Source organism: Apteryx mantelli, chromosome 2, assembly GCF_036417845.1.
Source record: "Apteryx mantelli isolate bAptMan1 chromosome 2, bAptMan1.hap1, whole genome shotgun sequence".
NCBI classification, from domain to species: Eukaryota; Metazoa; Chordata; class Aves; order Apterygiformes; family Apterygidae; genus Apteryx; species Apteryx mantelli.
The window spans coordinates 142,704,276-142,721,239 of record NC_089979.1 but is presented as its reverse complement, the minus strand read 5'-3'; the positions used below and the strand labels follow the sequence as shown (position 1 = coordinate 142,721,239).

The 16,964-nt window shown below is 38.8% G+C and overlaps 1 protein-coding gene across 1 annotated transcript in view; it reads left to right on the top strand.

The window, feature by feature from the left end:
- The window catches only part of LOC106483518 (probable acyl-CoA dehydrogenase 6), a 91,272-nt gene that overhangs the window by 66,548 nt on the left and 7,760 nt on the right, over positions 1-16,964 (top strand). The window contains exons 5-8 of the mRNA XM_067292192.1: positions 3,320-3,487; positions 9,141-9,314; positions 16,176-16,337; positions 16,505-16,655. Of these exons, the coding sequence (XP_067148293.1) occupies positions 3,320-3,487; positions 9,141-9,314; positions 16,176-16,337; positions 16,505-16,655 (655 nt within the window). The remainder of the gene's footprint in view (positions 1-3,319; positions 3,488-9,140; positions 9,315-16,175; positions 16,338-16,504; positions 16,656-16,964) is intronic.

Below are 16,964 nucleotides of genomic sequence, written 5' to 3'. Positions count from 1 at the left end.
ATTCTAATGGAAAGAATATGATTTCACTGAAACTTCCCCTGCCGCTAGCATATGTGAAAAGTATACAGGAAGAAAAAGTTTGGTGAAAAGTCTGGTCTATTTTTCTTGCAAAGATCATGAATGGAAATATTCAACAGGTTTCATCCAAAGACTGATTTCCAAGAAGGACCTCCATTACTATGTTCCCTGAATGTAAGCACTTCCTCTTTTAATACAATCTGACGTGATTTTTCCCCTTGCCATGTTTCTTATCCACATTTCTACTTTTGCCCTAATTCTCATCTTGACAAAATTTTAACTAATAATTACCTAATAATATCATATTTTAGTTTGTTTGGGTCCAACAGGGTCTCTTTCCTATTCTGGTTTTCTCTAGAAAATCCAGTTTCATAATGAACAGATCAGGTTAATTTGAGCTACCATTGGTAAATTGAAATCTCTTTTCTTTCCAAATGTATGCTGAAGCTGTGTAGATTACCGAAACCAACAGCCTCCGCTTTTACTACTTTTAATTTCTGTACACTCTTTCCAGTCGATGTCGTGCTTTGTCAGTTACATTATAAATCTTTTTTTTTTTGAATTTCATGGGAAATACTTGCTTTGTTTTGAGCCATCCTGTAGAGATGCCTCATGTTTTTCCTCATTCTCTTTTCGTTTCTTTGGCTGAAACATTTTGGTTTGCCTTCTTAGTCTTTTTGGATTTTGTCATTGCTCATCTGCAAGGTTTAACTCAGTTTCACTTGTGGCAGTTCTTACCGTCTGACCTCCATAGCTTACTTTGATTAATCTCTTTCCTTTCCTGCAGGCCATCTCCTGTTTTTTGAAGTGATTATTAATTCAGTTAGATTTGGAGCCATTCCATGCAAGTTTTTTGTTTTTTTTTCCTTGGCTGATGATGTAAATTCCAGATATGTTTTTTTCATTTTTGACTTAAAGGTTATGTGTTGACCATCTCTGATAGTAAGATTGACCTTAAAACTTGAAACCAACCTTACCTTGTGTCCAATTTATTTAGAGGTATGCCTGCACTCAAATGCCCAGTGGAAACTTGAGTCCACATGACCGTACTACCTGACCAAGTATGTCACAGTTTGGACCATGAACTGACCAGCCCTGGCTGCTTAGTTGCCACTAGATATCTCATATGCCTTTCAATACCTTGCGGTCTTTTGTGGAAGGGACCGGCACAGCGGGATCTGTGAGCTATCAAGATATAGGCAGCACAGGGCCAGTGGTGTGGACATGCCAAAAATGTTATGGAGCATTCACTGAAGTGGCCTTTTCCCAGAGTCATGCTCTATCAGGGAGCATAGTTATAGTCAAATATTTCAAAATTTCTTCACGGCAGTATCCCTAAGATTTTGAGTGCACTTGACTTGAGTAAATAATTGAGTAGATTTTCAAAGCCTGCGGTATTTTAAACATAAAACTTATTTATTGGTCATGATTCCTTTAATTTAAATTAAAGAGAATCAACTCATTATGAGTTGTTTTAAAATAGTGGTTCCTCAAGTATTTGATGCAAACTGTCAACTGTCACATCTGGGAGTATTTGGACACTCCCATTAGTAACGGCATTTGTTCTTTAATCTGTATGTGGGAAGTTAGTCCCTGTGACGCCATACTTGCAAGTACTGTTTATCTTTCCGATAACATTGAAGCTCTCAGTGTTCCCCCTCAGACCTTCCATGAGACCTCAGCAGCAGCTTTGCAGTAGTTGTTCCATAACAAAGGGATTTGTGAAGTAAATAACTGTGTATGCTCCCATCGCTTTTCACCTTTTCACGCTACTTCGGTACAGTGTTGTGTTTCTTATTCCAGCTCTTATATGTGTCCTCCATATATTATTTAGTCTCCATGTATATGATTGCCCAGAGTCTGCGTCCATGTAAAACCAACATCAGTACTTTTGATTACTTTATTTTGTTAGCCTGCATTATTATACAGAGTCCACATCAAGTCCTTTGGACAGATTTAGCATAGTCCTTTCACTGACTGTATTGCTAGATGGCTATTGTTTTTATCAACATTAGTTACCATCTCTTTCTCTTGCTATTCATCCTTATGCTCCTGTAAGTTTCTTTATCCACAGCTCTATCCACAACTCCCTTGTCATATACAGTTGTATGATTTTCTCCCACCATTTTTCCCCAGCTTTTTCATTAACAAATTTCCTTTTCACCAGTGCTGAACTCAGTCCCAGGTAGCAATGAGGTTTACCTTGTAAAGGAATCTCAGGTTCTTGGTTTTGCTTTGTTTTGAGTTTAGAGCCTTTGGGAAGAAGTGTCATCTGCAGATTGAGGTGGGTGTGTATGAAGATATAACGAACTGACTTAAATGTGCCTGCCAACTCCACTTTGTGTCTGACTCCTACCCTCCCAAGTCTACTGACTCCCTCAGTAGATTTTATTAGTTCAGTCTGGTAAGATGCACTCTTATGGACTTTATAGTCCCATTAGATTTGCAGGTGCTGTTGGGAGTGTGGTTGGTTTCTCTCTTAACATCACCTACTTACAGCTAGGCATGTATTAGAAAGTGGAGACTCTCAACTAGGGTTTTAGTTAAAGAAATTCAATTTGCAATGCTTCTATGACATCAGTTTGTTCAGGGGAAAGAAGCCAGCCCTTCGAAATCCTACTGAAGTATAAATAATAACTAATGATTCACTCCTGCTGTCTGTTGCATCTATGGCTACTTGAAGGGTGATATGAACACTAATGAATGAAAATAACTTTGTTTTTTATGGCATGGTACAAGTAGGAGGTATTTAGAACTTTCATGTATAGATGTTCTTAACATTTAAATTTGGGCCCTGTTAAAGTTTACTGGCTTTGAATTATTACGCCATTCTGACCTAGAATGTGCAGGAAGTGTGTGTATGTGTATCTTTATGCATGCACACGTATTGAGGCTTATGTTTGTTTAAGTTGGGACTCTGAAATTATTGGCCTCCTCAGTGACTAATCTACACAGTAGCAGAAACACATAATAGATCACCTCAGACTGAAATACTTTTGGCCTGATTTTTTGAGGGTCAAATTTACTTATGGAAGGCTTTGTACTTTCATCTACTAGGATGAAGATTCCACCTAAAGGAGGGTGAGAGAAGTTGTATTATTTCCTTGGTTTGTTCAAAGCGAGTTGTAAGAAAGGTCTGCTTCTTGCAGCCTGGAAGGCTTAGAGGACTTGGAGGGCTTAAAGTGAGGAGAGAATATTAGTTGTCTCTCTGAGAGCAAGGAAGTGACTCTACCACTCATACAGGGGTCAGCTTATCCCTCCTTCACAAGAATAACCCTTAATTTCCTATGTTTTGAAACAGATATCAAGACAACAGCTGTGAGAAAAGGCGATGAATACATCATAAATGGTGGTAAGATGTGGACTACGACAGGGTGCCAAGCAGACTGGATGTGTCTACTGGCAAATACCAGTAAAGGACCTCCCCATCAAAATAAATCTCTTATATGTCTGCCAATGAATCTACCTGGTAATAACACAGAACTCTTTTTCTTCTAATTTGATTTTATTGTGTTTTTGTGTGTGTGCACAATACCAGGATGAATGTGTTTGAGAGAAAGGAATACATTCCTAAATGCTCTGCTAAATTAAGTGTTACATTGTCATACAAAGTCAGTTCCAAAATGCAATTACACCCACATTTCCACAAAAAGGGGGGGAACAAGAGGAAACGAGGAGGAAAGTAAATATTTTGCAGATTTCAGCTTCTGGCTTCTAAATAATTTTATATGGAGAGTTCTTTTTGCCAGAATAACTTTAGAAAAGTTGTTCAGATACATTTGCATGGGTGTATTTCATAACCTTCTGTGAAAATGAATAGACAAGTTAAGCCACTGCCAAGGACAAAATTAATGCCTTAAAGAAATCATTACAAAGAGAGCCAAAAACATTTTGAAAATTGTAACATCCAGCATCTTTTAATTTTGAAGAAGTTTCACAAAACTTCTATCATTTTCTGTCCCCAGAAAACAATAAACTGCAAACGGTACTCAAAATAAGTATTACCTTATTTACATAGGGAGCTTTGCTACATATGAACTGTAAAATATTCTCAATTTATCTTTCAAAAATAGTGTTGAACTCTTTCCTTTTTTGAATGAGGATTGGTGAACAGAATATATACTTTTTTTCAATAAATCAAGATGTTTAAGCTTGCTGTCTTATTTCTTCACAGAATGTTTAAAAGTGATTTTCAAACCTGTGAAAATAAAAGGATAAGGAGTTTGGAGACTTCAAACTTTGCAAATACATGGGAAATGCCTCCCAACACGATCTTAATCCCACATCCCTGCACCTGCCTCCCAACAGCCCATGGGAAGCATCTCACTTGGTCAGACTGGGATTACTGACCAGCTGTATTGAATAGTAGAAGGCTGCCAAGCCATGCTGTGATTGCATTGAGTTGAGGGCCCTGGTCTTCCTCAGGTAACCATGCTCCTCCATCCAACCTGGTGGGCTTGCTGAAAAGAAGCACAAGTGTATCCAGGATGCCTGTTTCAGCAATAAGCACTGAAGTCTCAGGGCATTGCTCTACAGAGGGATCTTTTTGCCAGGGGTTTATCATCGTTATCAGTTTAAATTACAAAATGATGTGAGAGTTAAATGCAGGCCAGAGTGAAAGCTTCTACGATTTTGGAAGCAGGGGCTTGTTTCTGAAGTATGGGCTAGAAGTCCGAGTGAAGAAACTGATGAAATAGAGCCTGATCTAAGAGGTACAAGTTTCAGCGCTACAGACCACATAGGGTCTGTTCCTGAGTTATCTACACAGCTTGCAGCAGTAAGGTATTGTATACATAAAGGATATCACTCAAAGAGGGTATAGTTAAGGTTATGTTGACAGGGACTTTTACAGTGTATTTATTGGCTATCAAAATTTAATTTTGAACAGTTTTAATTCCTGCCTGTTTGGTTTTCAGCATTCTTGAAGAACACAAAACAAAACTAGATATCCCTAACTGTCTTATTTAAGGGGTCTTCCAGTGAGTTTTCTAATTCCCAAGTTTTCTAATTTCTAAGTCCTTGTGGAAGGAAACTGTGGTAAATAGACTGTGAGGAGAAAAATTGCCTAAGCCACCTGAGGCTGATGCACAGAGATGTGGAAATCTTCCTAGAAAAATAAATTGTACTCCTCAAAGTGGGTATGTTTACATTCTTCGGTGTGATGAAGATGTGAACCTTCGAAAAGGTCACTGTGCAAAGACTGGTGAACTTCTCAAATGAAGTATTAAGACGGTTGGTTGTGCTCAGTGGGTAAGAAGTTAGATTTTGGCAGGGGGGGAAGGAAAAATTTGAAAAAGGCTGCCATTTGACACAGATGTGAGGAGGAAGCTCCAGCTGTTTTGATACATCCTAAGAACGTCTTTTTGCCAAAGATCATGTCCTTTAGAGGGCAGCAGACCAAGGCTGTACAGGAAATGTCTAGATGACATCACAGAATGATGCATGATTAAGTGTCTATAGACGTACGTATGTCAAAGCTCAAGAGTGCGCACAATGGAGAACAAGCTTGTTATGTCTGACTAACTGCTGCAGTCACTCATCTATACAGCAGGGGAAGGAAAGAATCCATGGCACAGCTGCAAAGCATTTGTTGCTAGCAGCTGGAAGGATGTGGTAGAGTAGTCCAGCATTTTTCATGAAAAACTTAATTGTGTTTCATACATGCATAATGTAATGTAAAGAAAAAAAATTCCAAGTCTGTAAGTATTAACTTCAACAACCAGCAGTTTATTGGAGATCTGAAGTGGGGTTTGCTTCTTCTAATTTTAGGTTCATACAGTGTCTACTTTGGGGTGAAGTTAATGATAGTCTGGTTTTGACAGACACTGCTGAATGCATAAAGGAATTTGGATAACTGTAATGTGGATACATAATAGATATTCACATTAATCAGATGAATACCCCACATATTAAAGATGTTTAAAAAATGCAGCACTTAGTATGGGATGAAAGAGAATCTAGGGGGCTATAAAATGTCTGTGTATAAATATGGCAAGATAAGGTATGGTAAAACAAATGGCTTGCTGCCCTAATCTGGGATGTAGTTGTACACTACTTTGTCCTCTGAGTTCTCAGATAGCGCTAGGATAGATTGCAAGGAGGAGATAATAAAGAGAGGAATGTCCAGGAAAGGGGAAAGAGCATGTTTCTCAGGCTGCAATTTAGAATGTGTCTCTTTCCATTTGTAATGACACTAAACTGTGGCAGGAGAGAGCAACTGCCTTTCTCTCAAGATGGAATAAAGGAAATAAAAGAGATTGTCAGAAGACTGAAGGAGTAGGAGAAAATGAAGAAACAAGGACACCTGGGAAAAACTGCCCAGGAAGAGATATAGCAATCCATCTCAGTGATACTAGAACAAGTAGCACAAAGGGCTCTGTTAGTGATATTAGAAAGTCAGGCACCTGACCTTGCTAGATTGAGATTTGTGGGTTAGTGGATGGCTTGTGCTTTAATACAGACAAACGCCAAGATTTATCCAGGAAGATTTCTACTTCTGCTGGTAATTTTTAGTGTATAGTACCCCTCATGAGGAGAATTAAAATTATCAAATTAAGTAAAGGAAGATTTTGATGCCCCATCATAGCCAGAGAGATTATTATGTTTCAGTGTGTTCAAAAAAGAAAACAAGTAAAGTGTACACTGGCAAAAGAGGGGGCACTGTGTGAGGCTGACACAGTTTGGCCTCTTTCTGAATGAGAAATGTGAATTAATCTAGGAGCAAGTGAAACTGATAAGCCACAACAAACGAGGAATGTTGCAATATTTAGGAAATTTGAACACGCAACCCATCTGTAAAAAAAAATATAGATATGAGAAATCATTAACACATTAAGCTCCTCTAACAAAATCATTAAGAGTTTTCTTTCATAGCTGCCATATGTGGGTGTTGGGAAATACACAATAGGATTGATTTAGCAAAATAAAGAACTGTTGACTGTTGCAATTGTTTCAGCAGAGTCCTCAGTAAAGTGCCCAGTAAAAAGAACATTAAGTACATCTTCATATGGTTTGGGAGCAGTGATTACATAAAAACAGCTGGAAGTAGACCAAAGACATGATCTCTGAGACTCTCAAAGAAAACAAGTGGTAATATTCCACCAGGAAGAGATGTTCCAAAAATCATTTGGGCTTGTAAATGATTCAGTGCATATTCGCTTTGCTCTGATTTTACTATAGAAACAAACCACAAATGCTTTTTTGGCCTGAATGGATGCAAATTGCTGGATAATTTTCAATCCAAGAGTCAAAAATTTTTATATGGCTGGCCTGATTTTCTTTCTACATTGAACATGTACCAGAAGAAGTATTCGCAACATAATCTGTTTGTGTATTGGCTTAAGTAGTCACCGTTGATAAAGAAAAATACTGAGTGGAAGGTGTAGAAGTTAATGTGGACCTTGCCCTGAGAGTAGTCTTGGCATTTGGAAACAGCCTCAGTATTTCATCTCTAATTTGCTAAGAGATGAAGCTTTCTATATCTTATTCAGGGCTGCTGTTGAGGATAAATTTAAAGGAAATGACTGCCAGCTGCTCCTGCCTGCAAAACCAAAGTAATTTTCACAAGGCTGAAGGCCTCCTGTCAATAGGATACAAGGCTGAGATGTCTGTATTAGTTCAGAAAGAGAAGTTCACTGAAATCCGTGAAAGATAGCAAGGACTGAATAAGTGCAGAATGGGACCACAACAATCTGTATGTTAGCCAGCTAAGCCACATTACAGACTAGTAAAGGATTGCAAAAGATAGAATAAAGAGGAAAAAAATTACCCAAATCCTGTTTCATCACAAAATTGGTTAGAAGACCATGTCTGTAGGTAGCAAAATGTTTGTTTTTCTGCAAAAGACATATATGCTGATTTAAATGATTCTTTTTCTACATATATTGACTTGGCAGATCTAATAGCATGTTTTGCGCAAATCCTCATATCTGGCTGTTGGCCTCAGTTTACCTCTGAGGCATTCTTAACTGCCACCTAGAATTTTCATGTGTTAATCCCAGAGCAACAAGGAGGTGAAGACCGATGAAGACTTCAAGGAAATTATTACAAAAATCAGTGCATGTCTGTTTAACCCTCATGGCACAGTGATAAGCAACGCTTGCATCTGAACTATGGCAAGCAGAGCTTGTGACAGGGAAAAAAACCCCCATGAAATTGCATCTACTTGATGTGATTATGTAGCTTAAATCTTTTGTGGCCAAAGCTGAAACAATTTTGAGATCTTAATGGAGATCCCAACAGGATTTCTCTACAGGAATCAGGTTCATCTCCAACAGATCGTTGCACATTGGGTGAGAATCTATGCTGTATAGGTAGGCCTGTGGGAAAGCAAACCCTCTCTGCAAGGGTGTCCACATGAAAACTCAAAAGGAGTGAATCTTGATCATTATAAGCCCTTCTGTGACTATTTAAATGGACTAAGTAGTATATTGTAGGCCATCACAAAATACATAGTTTTAACAAAATTTGCAATTGATTTGGAACAGTTGGATGTTTGTATTTGTCAATTTGTCTAACCTTTTTATTATTAGGAAAGAGAGGTGTGTGTGACTGTAACTGTCTCTTCAACAGGTACCAGAGAAGATCAGGATGCAGGAGGGTAAATGTGGAAGAGAGAGAAGGAAGAGGATTTCCAGGAGTGGAAATTCTCTAGTTGCAGATTTATATAAACATAACTCTGATGTTAGTCATTGTTAAATATTTCTTTACTGTTTCACTGCAGACACTCAACAAGTATTCTTAAATTGAATTCCAGCATTTTATTATAGTGCATTAAAAATCAAATGTAAGCAAATAAATAGTGCATGATTTCAAGAGATCTATGAGGTAGGATTATTTCTGGTAGCAAATAATTTTTATTTGGGGATATTCTGAAAAGTAAAACCTTTAAAACTGCATATTCTGATTTGCTACTTAAATAAAAATGAAAAAAATCATAAAAATAGGATGTGGGCTATTTTACTCTTAAAGCCCAAAGTACTTTCATGTTTTCCTAAAGGTGTATTTTCACTGTAGCTTTGGCATACATCTTCACATCTAAAAGCTTTACTTTTTTTAAGATGCCATACTTGTACGTCTGACTCCTACTTTTTGTGGCCTTTCTAATATCTCTTTTTCTTCAGGCATTCACATTGCTAAAAAGATAGACAAATTGGGCATGAGGTCATCAGACACAGCTCAGATCTTTTTTGAAGATGTAAGAGTCCCCAGCAGAAACCTCATTGGTGAGGAAGGAATGGGTTTTACATATCAGATGTTGCAATTCCAAGAAGAGCGGCTGTGGGGAGTAGCCACTGGTAAGTCATCGTTTGTGCTTCTGGGGCCCAGCAGGGACACAGGAGTCACTCTTACAGAATGACTAATAGCACTTTCTTTTTATTGTAAGTTACACCTATTTCTTTGGAATTGTTTTTACAATCTGTCATAGCCTGAAAACGGAGAACCTTCCCTTTCTGGAGGAAAACCTGAAATAGAAAGAAAATAATCTCTGAGGCATCATAAGGGCTGTTTTTGCTTTGTTTCTTTCTCTTGGTGCCTTCTGCTGATAAGAAAATGCAGTATCATGTTGTGTGGGCTACAAATGTAGTACAAAGTTTATCAAAATACTGGCATGAAATAGATGGAAGGGGACTTTTAATGTAGTACAGTCAGCTATGATGTTTACCTTTATTCTAGATTTTTTAAAAGGAATTTAAATGGCTGTGTACAGACAGCTTTGTTTTTGCAGATCTGCTGTTTTACCTCTATACATATCAGATGTATGCAGTACCCCATCCAGTTCCTTTCCCTGAAGTTATGCTGTCACAGAATTCCTGTTCTTCTGAACTCAGACCATACTCAAATCTGGACGTTTGAGATATCCAAATTCTGGATATTCCAGATTACCAGATCCAAGTCTTTATTTTCCATTCCAACATTTTTTTTCTCATAATATTTACTGCTTTAATTGAAGTATAATGTGGTTCAATGTAAGAAGGCTGGTCTTCTTTACATTTTAGAGTTGTATAAATAATCTCGTCATATTTGTACTCTTTCATGCATACCTTGTCTGTTACTGTCTGTGTTGTTTAAGAATTAGGAACTGTAAGAACTGATTTTCTGATTCAGTGACCAAATAAAAAAAATATTGTCTGTTATGACTTGGTCCCAGACCAAATATTTTGGAGTTCAGATGTTTAAAAAATGTCTTTGTTTTGGGCCAAAATTCTTAGTTCAGCCTGAGCTAAATAGCAAATGTGGGGCAATTTCAGCAAAGAGCAAGAGACTGGATTTGTAGGGGATGCCATTCCAAACTCTGGGAAGATGTGGCATTACTGCTGGTCCTGCTTTTGCACACTGTTTAGGACACTTACCAGGTGGGGGTGAAACTCTGTTCACTTCAGTTTGATATGAACTCACTCTGTCTGCCTACCATTAAAAGCATGAATGGGGACTGCTGTATCAAGGGAAGTGTTCTAAGATGCTCTGAGAGCAGTCAGCCTCTCCTGTTCTGCTTTGCTTTAAAGGGTAAATGTTCCCTGGAGCAAGGGCTAGAAGGGGTAGATCTCTTCTAGATAAGCACATGGCCATCCGACTACATTCAGGCATTTTCTCTCATGCAGGGAGCCTTTTGTTTCAGCATTTCTCAAATTTGTCCCCATATTTAACTTGGACTGATTCTGGATGTCTAGAAACTGCATGCAAACAGCTACCGCCCATGCACAGATCAGCTCTCCAGAGTGTGTCTAGCGAGACTGGTGCTTCTGACAGCATCGTGCCAGCTGGGCTGGCCCAGGTCAGCAGAGCAGCGCCTGTGCTGCAGGCTGGGCACTTGTGCTGAAGAGCTGCTTGCACAGGAGAGTAGCTCCTCAAGCCAAGATCCTTGCATGCCTGGCTTACTCTGCAAGCAGAGCTCATCTATGTGGTGCACATTCAGATAGTAATCTCAATTTGAAGGGACCTCTGGAGGTCATCTAATCCTACCTCCTGGAGAAAGCAGGGCTGACTTCAAAGTTTGATCAGGTTGCTCAGGGCCTTGTCCAGGCAAGTTTTGAAATCTCTAGGAAAAGAGTATTCCTGCCTAGGAAATCCTAAGCAGAAATGTAGCAAACCTGGTAAATAGGGTACAGTTAAAATGGTTTTCCTTCCTAGAGGATAGATAGTACAGCATTGGCACTGATCTAGAACTGCCTGTATGCTCCAGAGGCAACTGAATTGTACCTCAAGTATCCATCAACATAAGCCCTTCAACTATCTGACTTCAGAATTCTTTGCTTATCACTAGCATAGATTTGTCCCAAACTTGTAAAACATAAATGAATCAGAAAATCGGACAAAATCAAACAGTTTGGCAGAAGGCTGTTTTTCTGTAGATATATTTTGTCATGTCATTTTTCTATAAGCATCATCAAAATGAAAAAAAAAGTCTTTCTTTTTCACTAATCATGACTGTGCTATTAAACAGTAGTTACCATGCCACCTTAGGAGAGCTTATGAAAGGAAGAGAAAGTTTTGCCTTGCTGTCAGGATCTGTTTTAATTTACATAGTTCTTTTGTGTCTTGTGCTAATTACCTTCCAGAGCAAGTAGCTGCATTTCACCTCTTCTTGTACACATAATTGATCACCTCAAGCATTTATTACTGGAAGAGCTGTTCAAATTTTAACTGCCTTCCTGCCATATCAAAGCAATAGGGGATTTTAATAATAATTGCCCTCTAAAACATAATCAAGGCTAATGTAGATGGTAAGGACTTGGCTGCATATTTTTATGCTCAATTTGGGATCTCAACCAAACAAAATGATCAGACATTCCAGGTTCCAGTGATATTCCCTAAGCATCTCGCTGCCAGGCAGTGGAGAAACCTGCTGCCTTAGTCATGCTCCTAGCAAGTCTGACACACACTGACCGCATCAAAACACAAAGCACAGCAGGTTAGATCACTTGTATTAAAAACCACTGGTAGCTTGGTACTGTCCAACTTTGCATAATAGCCTGGCAGTTAAAGCGCTCTTTCAGGAAGTGGGACACCACATTTCAATTCTCCTTTTCAGCCAGAACAACACTGTAAGAGCAGGCTAACCTCTCAACTAGATGAGCAATCTGGGAAGGGCATCTTTTTGCCCTCCTGAGGAAGCCTGGCGAGCACAGCTGCAATGGAAGAGCCTTGGAGCTAGCAAAGGAAGGGGAAGCCTGATCCTGCAGCTCAGTGGTCAGTGTATTCAGTGGCAAGGAACCAGGCCTTGCTTTGTCCCCCTGGGTTATTTTCATTTTTTATCTATTGAGTGTCTGATATAAAATGCATGAAGATCATGGAGAGCAGGGACAAGGCCCAGATTTTAGGTCAATCTGCCAACCTTATAAGAAACCAATTGTGGCAAACAAGAAAAAAGAAAGTAACTGATGTTCAGAAGGGAACCAGGTGCTTGATGGACATGATATATTACACCACAACATTACAGGTACTGTTACACTTCAGTCTGACAAACAGTTTTACATACGCTTAAACATAAGTGTTTTGTTGAAGACTCAGATATTTAACACTAAGTACATGCCTTAAGCAGTTTCAGGATTAGGTCTGGATGTGTATTCCTAGCCCTCATTTCTGGCCCTCAGAGGACATTTCTATTCCTTCCCCAATCATAACTACTCATTTAACGCTGAAAATCATCAATCTGCTTTTAAACAATTTAAGGACAAATCCTGGCATGCTTGCTTTGACTGCTTCCCAAAATCTGACAGAAAAAAATGACTACAATTCTTTTCTTTCTTTCTTTTTTTTTGTTTTAAAAAGTATTTTTTGTATCAAGTATCACATGCCTTCCCTTTGTTTATTAATTTTCTTTGTGGTCAACTCTTAGAACGTGTGTGGAGAGTTCCCTTCCTTCTTCACCTTCTTTTTAAATGAATTTTCAGTGAACCAAATTTAAAACACAAATAGAAAACAAATTTCCTGGAAGGGTTTTTATTCAAGCTTATATTTTTTCAAGAATCTTATTCTGCCAAATCAAAATTTGGTCACAGATATGATCTTCTTTACTGAGTGACATGTATCAAAGGCATTGGTAAAAACTGCTGTGTTTCTTCCTTCACTGAAAAAAAAGCAACTGCAACATTTCTTCTCATGTTGTGACACTCAATAAATGCAGTTAGTATGAGGACCAGTTACTCTGATCACAGGAAAAGGATGTTGCTGTGGTGAGAAAGTGAACAATTTTTTTTGTGAATTGCTTAACTTGGGGGCAAAGAGGGAGTTTAATGCATATGAGAGAGTAGAATGGCACTTTTCTAATTACTTCTATCTGCTTCTGTAGTCTCATTTTTTGAGTAGCATTGAGTCATGGCCAGTAAGCAGGATGACAGATCATTTTGCATGTATAGCCCACATCTTTAAGAGATAGATTGTTCAGTGTGGGGATAGTAGTCCATTGTGCATCTCACTAGACAGTGATCAGCAACATTGTGAGAAAAATATTTTAATTTTCTTTCATTTTAAGAGGAGACATAGCAAGGCAAATTATGTTTACAGTGAGCAGAAAGCTCAAATGGGAAAATATAAGTTGGATGGAAGTATATAAGGAAAAGATTATTTCACATTTGGCAACTTCAAGGTCTTTGAACTTGAAGATCTTCAAGATCTCTGGTGTCTAGAGGACTGTATTGTCCTTAGGCCACTCCAGAATGATAATTCCTGCATGTGCTGTCAGTCAAAACCAATGGATTCAATATTACCTGAGGATATGGAGAAGATTATATGACAGAAGAGGAAACAAATATACAAGTACACTAAAAAAAGATAGAAGTTCAGAGAGAAAATGAGTTTCACTGTTAAGAATGACATTTCTCTGTCTGTACTTATATGATTAACAAAGTATTGTATGCTATTATGTTGTAAAAGGCTGTTGTCACTCATGGTATTCATGGCATGCTGCATGTCATTGCTGTTTGCTGCACAGTTAAGCCTTGCCTTATTAGAGCTATGTTCATAGCTCTAATACCTGTCCTTTGAAGATTTCCTGTTTATTTCTGTATGCAGATGACAGCTTCCAGAAACAAGTAGAAGGATAGAGATGACAGCTAAAGGAATATTGGAGAAACAGGGAGGATGGATTAGCTGAGACATGGGGGCAGGAAGGAGGTAGTGAAGCACATGCAGACACTGTGAGAGCTCAGGCTCCCTGCTCCCAGCCCCATGTGTTCTAGCAGCCTGAGCAGAGATGGGCCAACCCCCCCTTTGTGACCTTCAGCCTATTTGCAATCAGGATCTAAATAGGTGCTGTTTTGTTGCTTCGCAATCAGTCCTGCTCCTGCCCCTTCTTGGACATTCCTCATTTCTTCTCTCCCAGGTGCTGGCTGCTGGGAACCACATGAGCCAGGCTGGATTGCCTTCTTCTGATAGACCAACACAAAGCGAGGGATTCCTCATCCCTCCCACCTCACTTCTACTTTCCTAGCATTAGCATGTACTGTTTAGTTTCCCTCCCAGCAGCTCAGACTCTGCTATACACTTCCTAGGTATCAGGTTGAGGGCAAGGGACAAGAGATTCTTAGACACCATTTTCTATAGCATCTCTCAAGCTAGAGACCATAGAAGTACAAGGAAAAATCTGCTAATGTCTTACATGTTATAGCATTGTGTAACATGGTCCTTCAAAAGAACAAGGTTGTTCCCTCTGAACAAGAGCTGTCCCTCAAAAAAGCATTTTTTTTTTCTTGTCTAGAGAACCAGCAGTAGAGTAGCAGCATAGACTAGTGTGTTAATACAGATGAAACTAGAACATTATTCTGTATTCTCTTTTGCAAAATAAGCATTGAGGGTAGTTGTTTGTAAAAGGAGGGGAAATATTTAAGGAACAAGAAAAGCTGATCACATTCTGGAGTGTGGGGACAGAATGCGAAAAATGGTGCTCTGTGGAAGAGTTGATAAATGGTCATGTAGGGGAGGAACCGGTGGGATACAAAGTTTGTATATGAGCACAGAAATATAAGCAGAGGTGGTCTTGAAAATGATGCAAAAGAGAATCTGGAAGCACAGAGGGATCCTGTAAGGCACTGTCATGTGGATAAACTGGGAGAGCCATGGTAGATGGGAAAAGGAATTTTGTAGTAACCAAGGCTTGGTTGTATTTTGCATTTTGGATTCCAATTTTTGCATTTCAGATTGTAAATTTCATATATATGGATATGCATACTTTCAAAAGAGAAAATGTGACTCTTCTCATACGGATGAATTTGTGAATTCTCTCCACTCTCCCTATGGTTTGCCATAACGACCATGATTCCACATTTGTCAAACAAAATTCTTCTGCGTTGATTCAGTACCTGATGTTACCCTAGCTAATTTGCAAGAGATGATAACCTAGTCCTCCATTTCAGGGCTGGTTTGTCTTAGAAAGCAAACTCTTTTCCTTTTTCTTTATGTTTAAAACAGAGTCCCTCTAAGGTTGCTCAAAACAATTGCAATGAACTAGTCATCTTACTTTAAAGCAGAGTTTCTCCTCTCTCTCTCTTTCATCTGTCTTCCAGCAGTCTTCTGCTTTGGTTCTGTTTCTGTGAGAAGCACAGTTTAGAATTTACTAAACATGGCTGTGAAGCTTAATATTTTTCCCTTCCTTTATTTATTGGGATTTTGGATCACAGAATGCAAACAGTGAACAGCCTATTCATGCTCTTTGAGCTCTGAATAGGTTTCTACCGTATGAAAGCTTTCTTGAATGTATATTTCTACTGCATTCCTCAATGAGCAGACTGTGTGCCTTCAGACTTTCTTTTGAGATTGTAACAGACCTTTTAGAACTCACATAGCCTGGAAAGCAGGAGTTGTCACAAGCTTTTGATAGAGCCCCAAATGATAAAAAGCCCTAAGGATAAAGTATTCATATTTGTCATTAGAAGTACTTCTCTCTTTTACTTTTCCTCCCTGCTCCCCCCCCCCCACTCTCCTCTGAATTTTGTCATTTTGGGGTGTAAAAATCATCTGTCAGGTGTAAAGAATCTGTCTTCAAGGTACATGGGAATGACAGACATTTTGTAAGAACTTAAATTAGGCCTCCCAATCTGAGCATATGGAATAATTTACTTCAAAAAACCTAATGTACTGTTTGTACAATGTGTTGTTTCCCTTCTTGTTGAAAAGATCTGAGTAAAACGATGTGTTGTTCTGTGCTTTGATTCTTGAAGTCCTGACACCACTGGAAAATATAATACAAGAAACTATTGACTACACTCGTCAGAGAAAAGCCTTCGATCAGTCAATACTGCATAACCAAGCAGTGCACTTCCGCCTGGCAGAGTTAGCAACAGAGGTGGAACTCCTTCGCTCCCTGCTCTACCGGACTCTTGGTGAGTTTCCACGTCTGTCTTCTCAGACGTATTTTTCTTAATGTAAAGAACCTTCTCAGGTTCTTTAGAAAGGAATATGGGGAGACAATTGGCAGTGAGACAGGTGGTGATTAGAGACTCTGTGTACAACTGTGGGTTTTGGGGGTTTTTTTTGTTGTTTTTTTTAGCTCTTTATGTAGAAGGCAATGATGTGACCAAACTTGCTTCCATGGCTAAGCTAAAGGCAGGTCGTCTGGCCCGTGAGGTGACTGATAGTTGTCTTCAATTTTGGGGAGGAATGGGATTCACCAGTGAGGTCCTGGTGAGCAGATTTTACAGGTAAGCAAATGAGTGGTGAATATGGGAAATTCCTTTACTGATGTAAGAAAAATATGAAATGAGAAATTATGTGGGATATTTGTCCTCTTTAATTTCATGCTAAAAAGGCCCTCCTCTAGGAGAACCAACATGGAACTTTCATTTTCTTACTATAACAGATTTCAGTTCAGCCCTCATAATACAATACCTAAACAAAAGTTAGCAAAATCAGTGCTTCAGTTAGGTCAAAGTTTTGATAAATGTTATGTCTGTGTAAAGTGAGAACAGAACATTTTTAAAAAAAAATCTATAACTCATTTCTTTATAGCA